Source organism: Plectropomus leopardus, chromosome 1 (genome assembly GCF_026936395.1).
Source record: "Plectropomus leopardus strain MGB_pleo_1.0 chromosome 1, ASM2693639v1, whole genome shotgun sequence".
Taxonomy (NCBI): domain Eukaryota; kingdom Metazoa; phylum Chordata; class Actinopteri; order Perciformes; family Serranidae; genus Plectropomus; species Plectropomus leopardus.
In genome coordinates, this window is record NC_142176.1 from 6,057,629 (window position 1) to 6,072,084 (window position 14,456).

Below are 14,456 nucleotides of genomic sequence, written 5' to 3' on the forward strand. Positions count from 1 at the left end.
TTTCTTCCTTTTTTAATTTTTTTTGTCTTTAAAATTTTTCTTTTAGTTTTTGTGCGCTGATTTTCAAGTAATATTCTTCTTACTATTTACTAATTCCTTGCCAATTTGTGCTCATTTCTTGTGAAGGTGCTTTTTAACTTTCCTCCCATGTTTTTGAGAGAGATTGAGCCAATTTGCTCAAGTTTTTAGAGTTTAATTCTGCCGTTTGTTGTGATTCATCCATTCTGATTCCTTCTTTCTGTTTAGTTCTTTTTTTTGTCATTACCAATTTTCTTTTCTTTTTTTGTGTGCTAATTTTCAGGTAATTTTCTCGTAACTTTTTCCCAGTTCCTTGCTAATTTTGGGTAATTTCTTGTGAAGTTGCTCATTAACTTTCCTCCCATGTTTTTGAAAGAGATTAAGCCAATTTGCTCAGATTTCCAGACAGGTTTTAACTTATAAGTGCAGCTTCAACATCTTTTTTTAAATAAACTGCCAAAACATTTTGCATTTGCAAATGTAGCACCTTTTAGTGACCCCTCAGAAAAGCATTACTTTCTGTTAGTCATTGCCAATTTCTTTTGAATCTGAATGCAGCCAAATGATCCAAAAATCTATACATCTTTCCATTTCATCCCATTTTTTCCCTCATCCTGCCACTTTACCCCTCAGCTAACAAACCTCTTGCATTATGTTTGTGTCCAATAATTCGTCCTTTTTGTCTGTGATGCAGATTAGTTCTTCAAAAATAGATATTTCGCTCATGCATTTTCAGACAGGGTTGATAACTTAAGGCTGAACTCCGCTGTCCTGTTCTGCATCTTAAGACTCTGAAAGTTCGGCATTACAGCCTTTAAGAGTGTCTCATTATCCAAATAGCCTACAGGGCGGAGGACAGCGTGGGAGTGCATCTTGAATCGGAAACATGAAGATGATTAAGAAGAAAAAGAATCGGTGAGTGAGAGGAAAAAAAGTACCAGAGTTCGGTTTGGTCACGAAGCAGTTTTGTCAGGTAGATGAAAAACTGTCCGAACTCTAATATGATTATGTATTTATAGGTTGTCAGTGTACTGTTGTCTTTCTAAATTTCTGCTCATCCTTTCTTATTGCACAGCAGCTGTCAAACATGTCAGGAGGGAGAAGGAACAATTACACTGTTGCTGAAAAACACGGGTTTCCGTTTGACAAAGGATAGCTGTTTTGTATGTACCGTCTGTGCCCTGAACTACCCGAAATCCTCCCTGTGAGAGATCAACGGCTCCACATGACGTAAAGCAGACAGAAACAGGTGAGATGACACCAGAGGGTGGTGATAGGTGCAAAAGTGCCCAAACACCCTCTGCATACATCTGTATGTGCACTCATGGAGCAGCGCAGCATCACAGACCTGCGTCGTCTCCTTCCCCGTTTAAACAGATTGCCCTATTTGTGAAGTGTGTCTGATTGGCTGAAGCATGCGAGCCGAGGCAGGCCGGTGACTGGCTGACAGCCAAAAGTTACTGACTGAAGAATATATTTTATTTCAATCATTTCAGTCAGGGTAATCTGATTTATTCAATATGGATGGCGAATGAAGTAGAGCGCGGTGATACGTCTGTCTCATTTAAAGGATCTGCTCTGGTATGCTCGCCGTGCACAAAACTTACTGTGAGGTACATCACTGAATCTGCAAACACACAACGTCTCCCTGAACAACACATTATCGAAGCTGCCAAACATCAAACATTCATATGTGCACATCTTTATTATATTACATGCATTTAACGCTTTTAACGCATTGTCCTGCAAATTTCAAGAAAAATTAAAAGGTGAGAAAAATACCTAAAAATTAGCTGTTTTTAATATTCATTAAATTATAGATATTTTAAATTTTTCTAAATATATATTTAAAAATAGTTTAGAGAAAAAAATCAGTATTTAATCTTAATAATATATTAATTTTAATTATTTTTTTTCAGTTTTCTTCTCTTTTTGTGTGCAAATTCTTACTTTTTTTCTGAACTTACTACTAATATCTTGTTGATACTTGGGTCATTTTTGTTAAGTTGCTCATGGCCTAAATTCCACGTTTTCTTAAGAAATCAAGTCTATTTGCTGACGTTTCAAAGTTTGACTACATATATGCCACCTTTTTGCTACTTCCTGATAGGACAGAAGAATGAATTAATGCGTAAAAGCTTGGAGATGTGCACAGGAAGAGACAACACAGCTGGCCAAAATATATATATAAACATTTTTTGGTGAGAGCCAGCTACACAGAATAGACTGTACAACCACTTCATTCTCAATCCAAACTCGTCAAATACGTCCACCCCATCAGTGCTTTTGAGATAGTTAGTTGTTTAAGACAATGTAATCTGTTTGATTTATTGCCCAAAAACACACTATTATGGTGGCATCCGGCTCTATTCAGAAAGCCCTGTGGAATTAATTACATGAGGCCATTCACCTTGGATTCAGTCATAACAGGAAAGCCTCCCAAATCCAGCATATTATATTTTATCTGCATAAGGTTCAGGTTACTCGATGCTTACAATAAATCCTGATGCAAGAATGAAATGTAATTCTAGTGATAACAGAGGTGGAATGAAGGAAGTGTAACAGCATCCTTCATCCAAAGGACGACTGGGAAGCAAAACCATAAATTTGTCGGAAATAGGCGATAAATTCAAGCTCTTTGAGGAAAAGATGCGCAACAGATTAAATGGCATCTCTAATACCACGCGTCGTTCTCCCTCACTGAACGATCTTAACCTTGACTCCGAGGTTTTCTGAGCTATCAGATGTTTCCCCGAGGACATCACCGTCCGGTTCAGAAAGGTTGCATGACAGTTTTCCAATGAATCGGATAAAGAGCAAAAATATCAAGATATGTATAGCAGCAGCAGCAGACTGAGCAGCAGCGGAGACCTGCTGAGTTTCTTTTCCAATTTAAATGGACTGCTGAATTTGGGGAGTGTTTGCGATTGTGAACAAACACAGCTGAGTCAGGCCAGTGGCTGCCTGCCAGAGAGTTTCCTGACTGAACTCCACTAAGCCTGTGATACTTTTTTTTTCTTAGTGACCTTTTCCAATTCATAGTCATGTCTGAACATTCAGCTACTGCAGTCATACTCAACTTACGGCACGCAGGCCAAATCTGGCCCCTGAGAGGGTGCCGGTTAGCCCCCAACAATTTTCTAATTCATAACAAAAGCAACTGGGAATTGTTTTTGTATTTTCAGTATACGTAAGGTGCCAGAGTGCATAAAACGGCATCAAAATACAGCTTGTTCATCAAAAACCGCTGGTGGACTCCTCTGAAGGTGAAGGGTCCCCCACAACCCCAGACAGAGGTCCTAGCTAAGCTCGAAATCCTAAAAATGCCCCAAAATTCTGGAAATTTCATAAAATCTGAGAAATGTCCAAAACTCTATAAACATCCTGAAATTCTAGAAATGTGCTACAATCCAGGAAATGTCCTCAAATCCTAAACTTGTCCTAAAATCTGAGAAATGTCCGAAAATCCTAGAAATGTCCTAAAATCCAAGAAATGTCCTAAAGTACAAGAAATATCCTAAAATCCTAGAAACGCCCAAAAATCCAAGAAACCTCCTAAAATCCTAGAAATGAAATACAAGAGATTTCCAAAAATCCCCAAATGTCCCTTAGTAAGAGAAATGTTATAAAAATGAAATCCTAACAATTTCTCTTAATTGGAGAATTTTCCAAAAATCTGAGAATTGGCCAAAAATCCTAGAAATGTGCTAAAATACAAGATATGTCATAAAATCCCAAAATGTTCCTAAATAGGAGAGATGTCCTAAAATCCTAAAAACATCCAAATGTCCTGAAAATGTCCTAAAATCTGAGAAATGTCCTAAAATCCTAGAAATGTTCAAAAATACAAGCAATGTCCTACAATCCTAAAAATGTCCCTTAATCAGAGAATTGTCCAAAAATCTCAGAATTGTCCAAAAATTCTAGAAATGCGCTAAAATCCTAGAAATGTCTTAAAATCCTAGAATTGTCCTAAAATCCCAAAACGTCCCTGAGTAGGAGAAATGTCCTAAAATACTAAAAATATCCAAATGTCCTAAAATCCCAGAAATGTCTTAAAATACAAGAAATGTCCGAAAATTCTAAAAATGTCCCTAAACCAGAGAAAGGTCTAAAATTTCTAAAAATCATAAAAACCTGTATGAGGCTGCTTTGACTCAGTATCCCTGCACGTCTTTCCAAACTGTTTCTGAGATTCAGAAAATAACTTGGCATGAAAAAGCGCTTCCATCCACTTCGTATTAAACCTTTCTGCGTTTACAGAATGTAATCATTGAGAAGCAATTCAAATCATTTCATTACAAACAATGAAACATCCTTGAATTGTGTTCGCTGAACCTTTGGCAAATTGGATAACAAGGCCAAGAGTCTCATTAGCCTCGTTAACCCTCACAGCAGCTAATAGAGTCCAAACTGCTCCTCGTGCCCACACGGACAAAAGGAGTGTGACCCGTTAACTGACCGAAGAGACTGCACAACAGCTTTGACCATTTCTAAAGCCCAACGCTCTCAGTGAGAAGGACAAACATGACAAATGACACTCATTCATCACTATTAAACAGCAGCACAGTATTAAGACATGAGGCACGGCGCAGCTTCAGTATTATATGGATATGATGGCATTGTTGTTTGTTGTAAATAAACATATGTCGCAATATTTTCTGACAAAACCACCAGAAAACATGGTTTTCTGAGACGAGAAAATTAGTCTACACCACAGCTGAAACAATTAATTAGAAATTAGACTGAAAAGTTATCTGCAAATATTTTGATGAATAATGAGCCATTTTTCTAGCATAACTTGCAAATATTTACTGATTCAGTTATGAGTATTTGCAGGGTTTTATTAGTGATTGTAATCTGAATGACTCTTGGATTTTTGGGCTGTTAGGATAAAACAAGCAGCTTGAAGATGTCGGGGTTTTAGAGATTTATGACAGCTAATCTACATTATTTTCAGATATTTTCAAGATTAAATGATAAATCCACAAAAGCTGTAGTTGGTCGCTTTTCTAAAAAATACATTTGTCATATTTGCTTCACTGTCTAATCATCCTGACAGAAATTAAAAATCTGAATTAAATGCTGACAGAAACACAGAAGACAGATAATATGAGAAAACACAGAAAAAAATTAAGATCATTTTATTGCGAAACAGTACACTAAAACATGTTTCTAAAAAATATTAAACATAAGAGATAGGCCATGCAGTTGCAGAATCTTTGTATTTGATTAGCGCTGTCTTTCACTAAATATTTACACAATTAGATTTTTGATAAATTATCAGCAGTATGTATATATAACACCTAACTGGATTAGAGCAAAAAAAAAAGAAGAAGAAAATGGCTACAACTCCTCAGTCCAGAAAACCACAGTATTTTACTGTAAAGCTACCCTTAAAACTGATAAAAGACAATTCTTACAATATGAGATCCAAAATCTAAGACGATATCTGGTCTCATGTCACAATATTGATAAAATAGTGACATGATGCCCAGCCCTAGTTCTCAGTATAAAAATGAACTGACTTCTAAGAGTATTTTACCTTCATTTAGATCTCAAACTGTGCCTTGTTTGGTCCTTAATTTGCTAGAATTGGGTCTGGAAAGTCCTTGAATTTGATATTTAAAAAGGAGTGGGAACCCTGGATTCATCATCAACAAGCATGTTGCTCTTAATCAATTGTCGCCCTTCTTGTATTGTGTAGTCTAAGAGCATAACAAGTGTTTTTGTGGATATTTATTTTAATCTAATTGCTTTCTTCAAATAACAGTCATTTTTTCTGGGTTCGGGCTTCTGCACTATTTAAACGGTGAAGGTTTGGGATCAGTTTGTGCATAGCACTGTAACAGCATCCACACAACCTGCTTTACAGTGTTGTTAACATGTAATTTCATGTCTTTTTGGCTGAGTAGTTTTCACCACACAACACAGATTAAGAGCACAAAGCTTGATCCTCCACCACACTCAGCAAGCAGAAGCCAAAGCACAAGTTAAAGCAGCTTTCCTAAAAAAAAACGATTACCACACTAAATGAAATGTATTCCAATATACAATGCAGGAATTCCCAAAGCCAATTTTCCCAGAGATGAGAATGCAAATCACACATAAAGGAGAGCTGCTGTTTACTCATACAAAGTCTTAAAATGTATCAACAAAAGGAGCTTAGAAAGTTTATCCGAGGCCGGCTAAAAAAGATCTGGCTTAATCTCAGTTCTTGGACACAGCTTCAAAGCTTCTGATTTAAGATTCAAAGATTTTATCACAACCTTTTTCTTTTTTTAAACTCTGACTCACCCGATGCTCTGAGGAAATCCTAATTGAAAAGATCTCTGAAGCATGACAAAATGATTTCTAGACAACAATTAAATAAGAGATTAAGGGTAAGCATGATTTTAAGGGTTAATCTAGGTTCATGACTTCTATAAAATAGAGATAAAGTGCAAAAGGTAAGTTAAACCACTCACGCGTTAAAGGGACAATTCAGATTTCCTCAACTGGGGTTGTATGAGGTACTTATCCACTGACAGTCTTTAATAAACAGCAGACATCAGTTTGCACGCTCCAGTTTAGAAAAGCAGGCTGGAGTGGAATAAAACTTAAGCAAAGTACTGCTGTATTTTAACCGCCTAAAATAAACAACATCAGTTTAAGTGTATGAGTATTTTCACTGCTTTACATTAATGTCCCAGTGATTTCAAAAGGGAAAATGAAGTCGTTACATCGATCTCTTCAAAGCCAGACTCCATCGACAAAAACAGTAATTTTAGCTCTCTGAACACAGGAGCTGCTGGTCTACTGCCGCCTCGATCAGTTCTTTTGTTTGTGTTATTGTGTGACTTTGGTGTTTAAAAGAGTTAGTTTGGATTCACCGAAGTCACATAATAACACAAACTAACTTACTGATCTAGGCAGCGATAGACCAGCAGCTCCTGTGTTCAGCGAATCTGTCTTCCCCGTTAAAACAGGCTGTCTGAAGGGAGGGTAAAGCTGTGAAAATATTCTCAATATACTTTAATGTGCACTTAGATTGTTACTGCAGCCCGTTCTTATACCAGAGTCCTCAAATACCTCTGTTTGTCAGTGATTTTGGCAAAAGATATCAATGCAAAAAGCAAGCTTATGTGGCTGACAAACCATCATGTTTTTTCTAAAACTATCCATGTGCTTTTGTTGACATCCCAGCATTGGTTTCAGCATCCTGAAACATCAACAGCACATACAGGAAAATAACTAGCGTGTAATATGTAGACGCAAATGTCCGCTGACAAAGCGGTGATGTGACAACAAACATGTTGCAAAATCACACAATAACACATACTAACTAACTGACTGCAGCAGCGGTAGAACAGTTAAAATTACAGTTTTTCTCAATGGAGTCTGGTGGCTTTGAAGAGAGCATAGACGAGGAACTGAAGCCGTTCACAGATTTCCCATCAAAACAGGCTGTCTGACAGAAAGGTAAAGCAGTGAAAATACTCTCAATATAGTGCACAGTTAAAGTGAAACTGCTTTTTTTGGTTGCACTCTTTTTTGGTGGCTGAAATAAGTTTTGTTGCTGGCCCCCATCTGCAGCAGTACATTGCTTAGCTTCTGTGTCAGACCCCAGCCTGCTTCTCCAAACTGTGGACATGCTGATTGACATCTCCAGTATGTAACACACTATGGATAAGTACGTCATACAAACCCACTTAAAAAAAATCTGAATTATCCCTTTAATGTTTTCATAGTAACGGAGCATATATCAGACGTTAGGCTCCATAAAGAGAAGTTATGTTTGAGTAAGCATCTCTTACTTTCTCTCCAGCTGAGAACTTGTAATAGAATAATGGTGCTTGCAATTACCTGCTCTGGTGGCAATTGTTTTGCAGCTTTAGCATCCATCTCTTTTCGGGACTCTGCAGTCATTACAGTGTGATTACAGGTTCAGTCTGCAACCTGTCCCCCTTTAAACATAAATAACTTTCCAGGATGCAAGTAGGGCTCTGTAAGAACTTTCCTCTGGCTGATTTACTTCATTTTTATATCCTCCCGAGCGAATTGAAGACAGTGACCTCCGGTGATCTACCTGTGTTCAAGGGAATTCTTGTAGCTATTTTGCTCCCTAAAGAACTCCAAGTCTACTTGCCTTGATAGCAGCTCTGCAGATATAATCAGTCACACAAAGAAGCGCCAGACAAGAACACATACTGAGTGTGATATATTATCATCTACAAGTACAAAGCCAAGCAGCCATATTTTATCACCGCTTAAATTGTTCCCTTTGCTGTCGCGAGGAATATTCTGGCTCTGCTCGGACTGACCGACAACTTCAATCAGGACCTCTTCATCGCCTTTGTACTGTTTCCAGCTCGTTCCTGAAGTGTTATAATCAGACTTGGCTGCGTCGTCAAATGTGCCATCATCATCTCAGAGTTTGAATATCTGATGATGGCTTGGATGAGCTTAGCTGGTGAAATGTCAGGGATGTTCAGCGGGACGATCTGTCGAAGGGAAGAAGCCTGTAATTTTCAACACCAATTTCCTGTGTCTCAATAGGAACTCAAGAATAACCTCAGTGCTGGAGCAGACTTCGGGGTCGATGAAAAGCTCTTCAACATCAAGAGCTTTCAAACACTGAATTCTCTTTGTGGACCTCTGAGCTGCAGTCTGCATGTGACTGCATGTGATTCGGTGAGAGCAATCACATTATAGGGAGAGAAACTATTTTCCCAGAAAATCTCCATCTACTGTGCTGAGTTTGTTTACTCTCATGTTAATTATGATGCATAAGTCAAAATAATAGCGTTCAGTAGTTTCAACAACAGGAACTTAAGTCAGTTGTGGCTTTGCAGCTCCATCAGGGGGAAGCATGCATGCTCAGTGTCGAGTCTGCAGCTCAGTGCTGAGGTGCCAACTAATTATTAAACAAATTCCCGGAGGTTATCCTTTTCTTTCCATTTGTCCTTGTCTCTTTGTCTCTTTCTCATGCAGTTGTCAAGCTTCAGTGGCCATTGTGTCAGCACTCCTGGGCTTTCTTGAGGACGCACACAGCTATGTAATGGATGTGTAAAATTAACTGTGAAAGCTGATATATGCCCGCCACCTTGGACACAAAGAGCAGAGAAGCGGATTGAGAGAGAAAGCCGCCCTTCTCTTTCTCTCTCTTACTCAAACTCAGATCAAACTATAAATCTTAGTAGTCCTGATCAAATATAAACCATTATCCTGTTACAGTTTTGCCCATTTTTCACCCAAATTATTTTCAGAAACACATTTCAGTGCACTGTTTGGTTGTAATATGAGAATTTGTGAATTGGAAGTCAGTTTCTTTTTGTGAAAAGATGGAAACCAACCGGTTAAACTGAGCAGAATCGATTATTTTTAACCCAAGATTGTGTTTCTTTAATGCAGTTTACTTGCTTAAAATATTTTCAAAAACATATTTTAGGCTTTTGTTTAACTGTAAATCCAGCTCTTTTGTTACCAGCTGGCCACTAAAATAACAATATTTCCTTTGTCAAAACAGACTTGCTTTCTGTTTCCCACAAGTGGGACAGTTATAGGTCAGTTACAACGCGGTGCATTCTGGTAGCAAATACCAGATACTGACATACTTCCATACATGTATGCACAAACTACAAGTGTTTACATCAGGATGGTTTTAGCTCGAAGCTACAGAGCGCACCTTTTAACACCATGGACAGCACCTCATCAGACAACAAATTTAGGTTTTGTCTCACAAAATCTACCAAAACACAGTTTAGCTGAAAACCGTATGACAGTGTAACACATAAGATACGCTGCAACAGTCTTTTCATTGTAGTTTTACCAATGTAGTTTCAACATTTAAACAGTTTCACCAAAAAGTCAGCATTATAACTTTAACAAACTGATGATTTGTTGCAGAACTGATGCATTATGAGACAATCCGAGATATATCACTAGAGAAGTGTTGCCAGTGTTTCCTTACAGTACAATGTGCCTGCTGGGTGCTCCTCTCTTGCTGCTGCGCGGCACGTTTTTCTGGTGTTTTCTGGGTGTGCATAAAAGTTAAAATATTTTCAACTTTTCCCCTTCAGGTGCAGAGTCACACCACTCGTCAATGTCATTTCTGCAGACATCCACAAGCGCTCCCAGCTGCTTTTCCAGATGCGCTTCCAAGACGTTTTTGGAGCGGTTGCGCCTGGTATGATGCGTCTCGGTGTGATTGGCCCCTTAGACCACATTAGTTTTTGCAGTGTGCACCAAATAAACTGAAACTGTTTACTACGCTCTATGGAAACATAAACTCAGGTGCAAAACACCAATTAGTTTAAAATTAATTAGTGTTAAAGCTGAATGGAAAATACTGACAGTATAATGTTCAGGTTTTCAAAAAGAGCAATGAAAGAAACTGCCAGTGGAAATCTAAACCGAGAACCGTAAGCTAGTAAAAGATCCGCTATCCTTGTAAACGCAGGGCTGCGTTATGGGTATCTATGGAATTAAGATGTGTATCTGATCAAGAGAAATGGTGTGAGCAACTGAGTGATTTGAGAGCATTACTGTTTCAAGTGCACACATATTTTTTGAGGATACAGATTACTAACTAATTTAAATTTGATTTATTCGACTACAAATGCAAACTGCTACTTTTGTGATTCATAAACATTGGTAATATTCTCTGTAATTCTGACCAAACCAGCCTCAGCTACCTGAAGGGAGGTATTTCTCAGGAAAAAATCCTAATTTGCTCAACAAGGTAGTCATCTATGAACCTGTCTGCATCAGCATTCGAGTCTATGTTGTAAAAATCCAAACTTATTCCACATACTGAAGCCTGGATACAAGAAAACTTGGAATCACCAACTGCACAACTGCATAACTATTGAGCCTACGATTACACAGCACCAGCTGCACTCTCTTGGGCATGTCATCAGGACGCCCTGCAGGTCCCGCTGCCTTGTAAGACCCTGCATGGCTAAATTACAGCATGAGCATTGGTCAGCAGGACGGCAAAAGCAGCAGTTCAAAGCTCAGCTCAAGGCCTCTCTAAGGATGTGAACCTGGTGGGCGCTCCTGACCGTGTAACAACTGGCAGCAGAGCCCAAGTAGAAAGAAAGGAAAAGTAGGTGACAGCAAAAAAAAAAAAAAATGACACAGCCGAAATGTACTCGAAGCTGCTCTCAGTACAACCTGAGTTCCTTAGATTGCTCTGTACAGCCTTCAAAGAGCTCGCTGTTAGAGACAAGTTGTTCTGAGATTCACTGGACAGCCAAAACCAAGCAAGTTTCTGCGAGTGTGAGATTGAGAGAGACAGGAATAGACTGTTTTTTTACCCTTTCAAGGGCCTTTTGTGATTCTTTCACCATGTGCGAGTACAACCAAGAGTTTGCTAATCACAGTAAAATTAATGATCCAAATGATAGTGAATAACTTTAATTTTAAGAACCAAATGTTCTCGGTTGGATGTTTTAATTTGCATTTTGTTAACATAGCAGGAGAACCAAAATTTGTCCCCAGTATCTTATCATGACTTGCACCTATTCCATGAACAATGAACAATTAAGTAGCTGGAGCTGAGAATTAATTATGTATGTGATAAAACAGAGCGTACTAATTGAAAATCCTTACCTCTTCGGCATAGGCGTCACAAAGTTTGTGTCCCGAGAGAAGTTTAGTTTTCAAGCTCTTGTTCTGAAAGAAAGAGAACAGAAAGTAAAAAAGTGATGCCGTCAGTGTCTACCCTGCACTTGATGTTCCCTTAACATTTCTCAGCGATTTATAAAAAGCACCATTTACTCAGTAGGCCTTAGTTTCTGCGGCGGGGCACTTGGCTGTCGAGGAGCTCTGACAGAAAGTGCTCGGTTGCCCGGTTAGATTTGAGACGAGACCGGAGAGCAGTCAGGAGTGGCCAGTCTGAGGATCTCAAAGTGCACTCAGGCTCATAGGCAACTGAAAGGTCAGCATTGTAGCTCAGGGCCAGACCCCTGCTGAACTTTAAACGTGATCAGTAAAGCTTTAAAACCATTTGACTGGCAGCCTGCGGAGAGATGCCAGAGTCCGGGGTCACGGGGTCTCATTGTTTGGTGCCAGTTAAGATCCTCACTGCAGTTTTTCAAACAATCTGGAGAGTGATTTTTGACTTGGAAAGCAATACAGTGTGTTGTATTAATTTACATGAGATTTGTTAAAGCAAAGCAATACCAGCTGTTGACTTTCTTTTTCCTGTCATGATTTCAATATGCACTCAGCACCAGCCTCAGGTAGCCAGCTGGAAGCAGATGGGTCACCGTGAGGCAAGGCAGTGATTATAATAAATATGGGGGGGACTGAATACATCCCCCTAATATTCAAATATGACTAAAAATGCCCCTCACCCCCTATATACTGATAGAAAAATATCTCTATAAAAATTACAATGCAGCAACAGGCAACCCTGCTGCTTCTCACATTACAGGAAACAGCAGTTCTTTGTGTAATTTGTTCAAGTGGTGTTGCCGTACCTCTGCAGAAGGCCTTGGTTCAACTGCTGTAGGTAGATAAAATATCAAACATTGTAGCCGACTGTCTTTCTTTTTTACTAACACTGAATTTAAGTTTATTAAAAGTTGAAAACTAGAAAGACCCCCAGAACCCCTAGGAGGTTTGGTCCCCTCTGCATTGACTCCATGGCTATGGCCTTGCCATTAAACAAAGTATTATAATAATAATAATAATAACTTTATGTATATAACGCAACATAACCATGAGAGACAAACAATAATGCCGTATTAAGGCCAGACAAAAGAGAAAACAATTACAAAACAAATATAACAATAAGAACCCATATCAAAAAGACTTATTACAATTCAAAGAATATAAGCAGTTAAAACAGAAATAATAGTACTAATAATAGAATTAAACAGGATCAAGACAGAATAAAAGAATAAACTAAAAATTAAATAAAGTAAAGAGGCATAAACTGGTGAATAAAAATTCACCAGAATTCAGAAAATTAAGTATCAGATGCTTCAAATTTTAAACCCATTTTTTATTTTTATATATCCCTCCCACAGTGTTGACACAAAACCTACGCCCTAGACTGTATCACTTATACTTATACTTACCATAAATAAATGATTTAAACATTTGGACAGTAATAATTCTGCTATAATCTCTGAATTAAAAAATGTGACTTAAAAAAATACATGTTAAAAATACTCATTGGCAGAGTTCAGCAGCCTATACTATCAAAAGAGTCATTTCTGAAAAATAAATAAATAATTAAATAAATAAATAATCTGTCTGGAGCTGCAAAACATACTAGAGTATTATAATGAAGAGCCTATTAAGTCTAAAATAGCCTATCAACATTACTAATAGATCTAAATGAGCATTCATTAATGTGTTTTACCACAGGGTGGCTACTCTTAGGTGGGCTATTATTAATCTTTCAGTAATATAACTTTAAGAGATCATTCTTAAAATAAGATAACCCTTTGTTCATCCCACAGCAGGGATATCAGCATCATTACAGCAGCAGAGGGCATAGTGCAAATAAGAACAATCAGTAAAGAAACACAAAACAATAGTACGTATGCATCTGTAAAAACCACCGAGCAGTATAATTAGTACTATATAAAGCACTATATGAATCAAAGCTACTGTTTTTTATTTTATTTTTATTAATAAACATAATATTTGCAGTGTTGGCTGTAAAAGTGAAAAAATGTGTCCACACACAATTTTATTCTCTATTTGACAATATTCTAGTTGACAAAATTGTTAAAAAATGTTTTGCCTACACACTTTGCCTACTTTTTTCAATTGAAAAATGTATGAATCGATGAATTTTAAGGCTTACAACAATGATAAAGAAAAAAATAAAATTATGAAGAATAATTTCATTTCCATATAATTTTTGGTCAAAGCCACAGGGAGCCACTGGAGAGGAGAAAACAAGTATCTGTAGAGCAGCTCCTTTCTTAACGGCAAGGTCACAGACAAAGACAAGACACAGCTTTGGTTTAAGAGACAGTAATACCACAATCTCTCTCTCCAAATTGAGTTTGCGTAAAATGCACTGCTGTAGATTTTAAAAGGAAGTCAGTAAATGGCACAGCCAAGAGGGAGCACGTAAAGACACAAGGAAATGGGGCCTGAGGGTGATAACAGCATCTGAAGGGACAGAATTTCCCTTTTTAATTGACAATGATCTGTTAGTAAGAATGGTCCTAAACCAACTTAATGCTTAACCCAAAGTACCCATCGAGATCTCGAGACGACCCAATAAAACAGCACAGTCAACCATGACGAAAGCTTCACTGAGGTCTGAAAGAACCAAAACCGTACAGTCTCCGGCATCTGCAGCCGAGGGAAGGTCATTTCAGGCACACTGTCTCTACTGTGATTTCAAATTAGATTGAATATATCAGAAATGCTATTACAGCGCAGAAAAAGAAAACAGTTTTATGCAGCAAACAGAACATACTGCA

The 14,456-nt window shown here is 38.0% G+C and overlaps 1 protein-coding gene across 2 annotated transcripts in view; it reads right to left on the minus strand.

Annotated features, from left to right (window-relative positions):
* The window catches only part of luzp2 (leucine zipper protein 2), a 356,171-nt gene that overhangs the window by 44,337 nt on the left and 297,378 nt on the right, over positions 1–14,456 (minus strand). For both annotated transcript variants that reach the window (XM_088089450.1, XM_042489187.2), the window contains one exon: positions 11,614–11,676. In XM_088089450.1, coding sequence (XP_087945576.1) covers positions 11,614–11,676 — 63 coding nt within the window. The remainder of the gene's footprint in view (positions 1–11,613; positions 11,677–14,456) is intronic.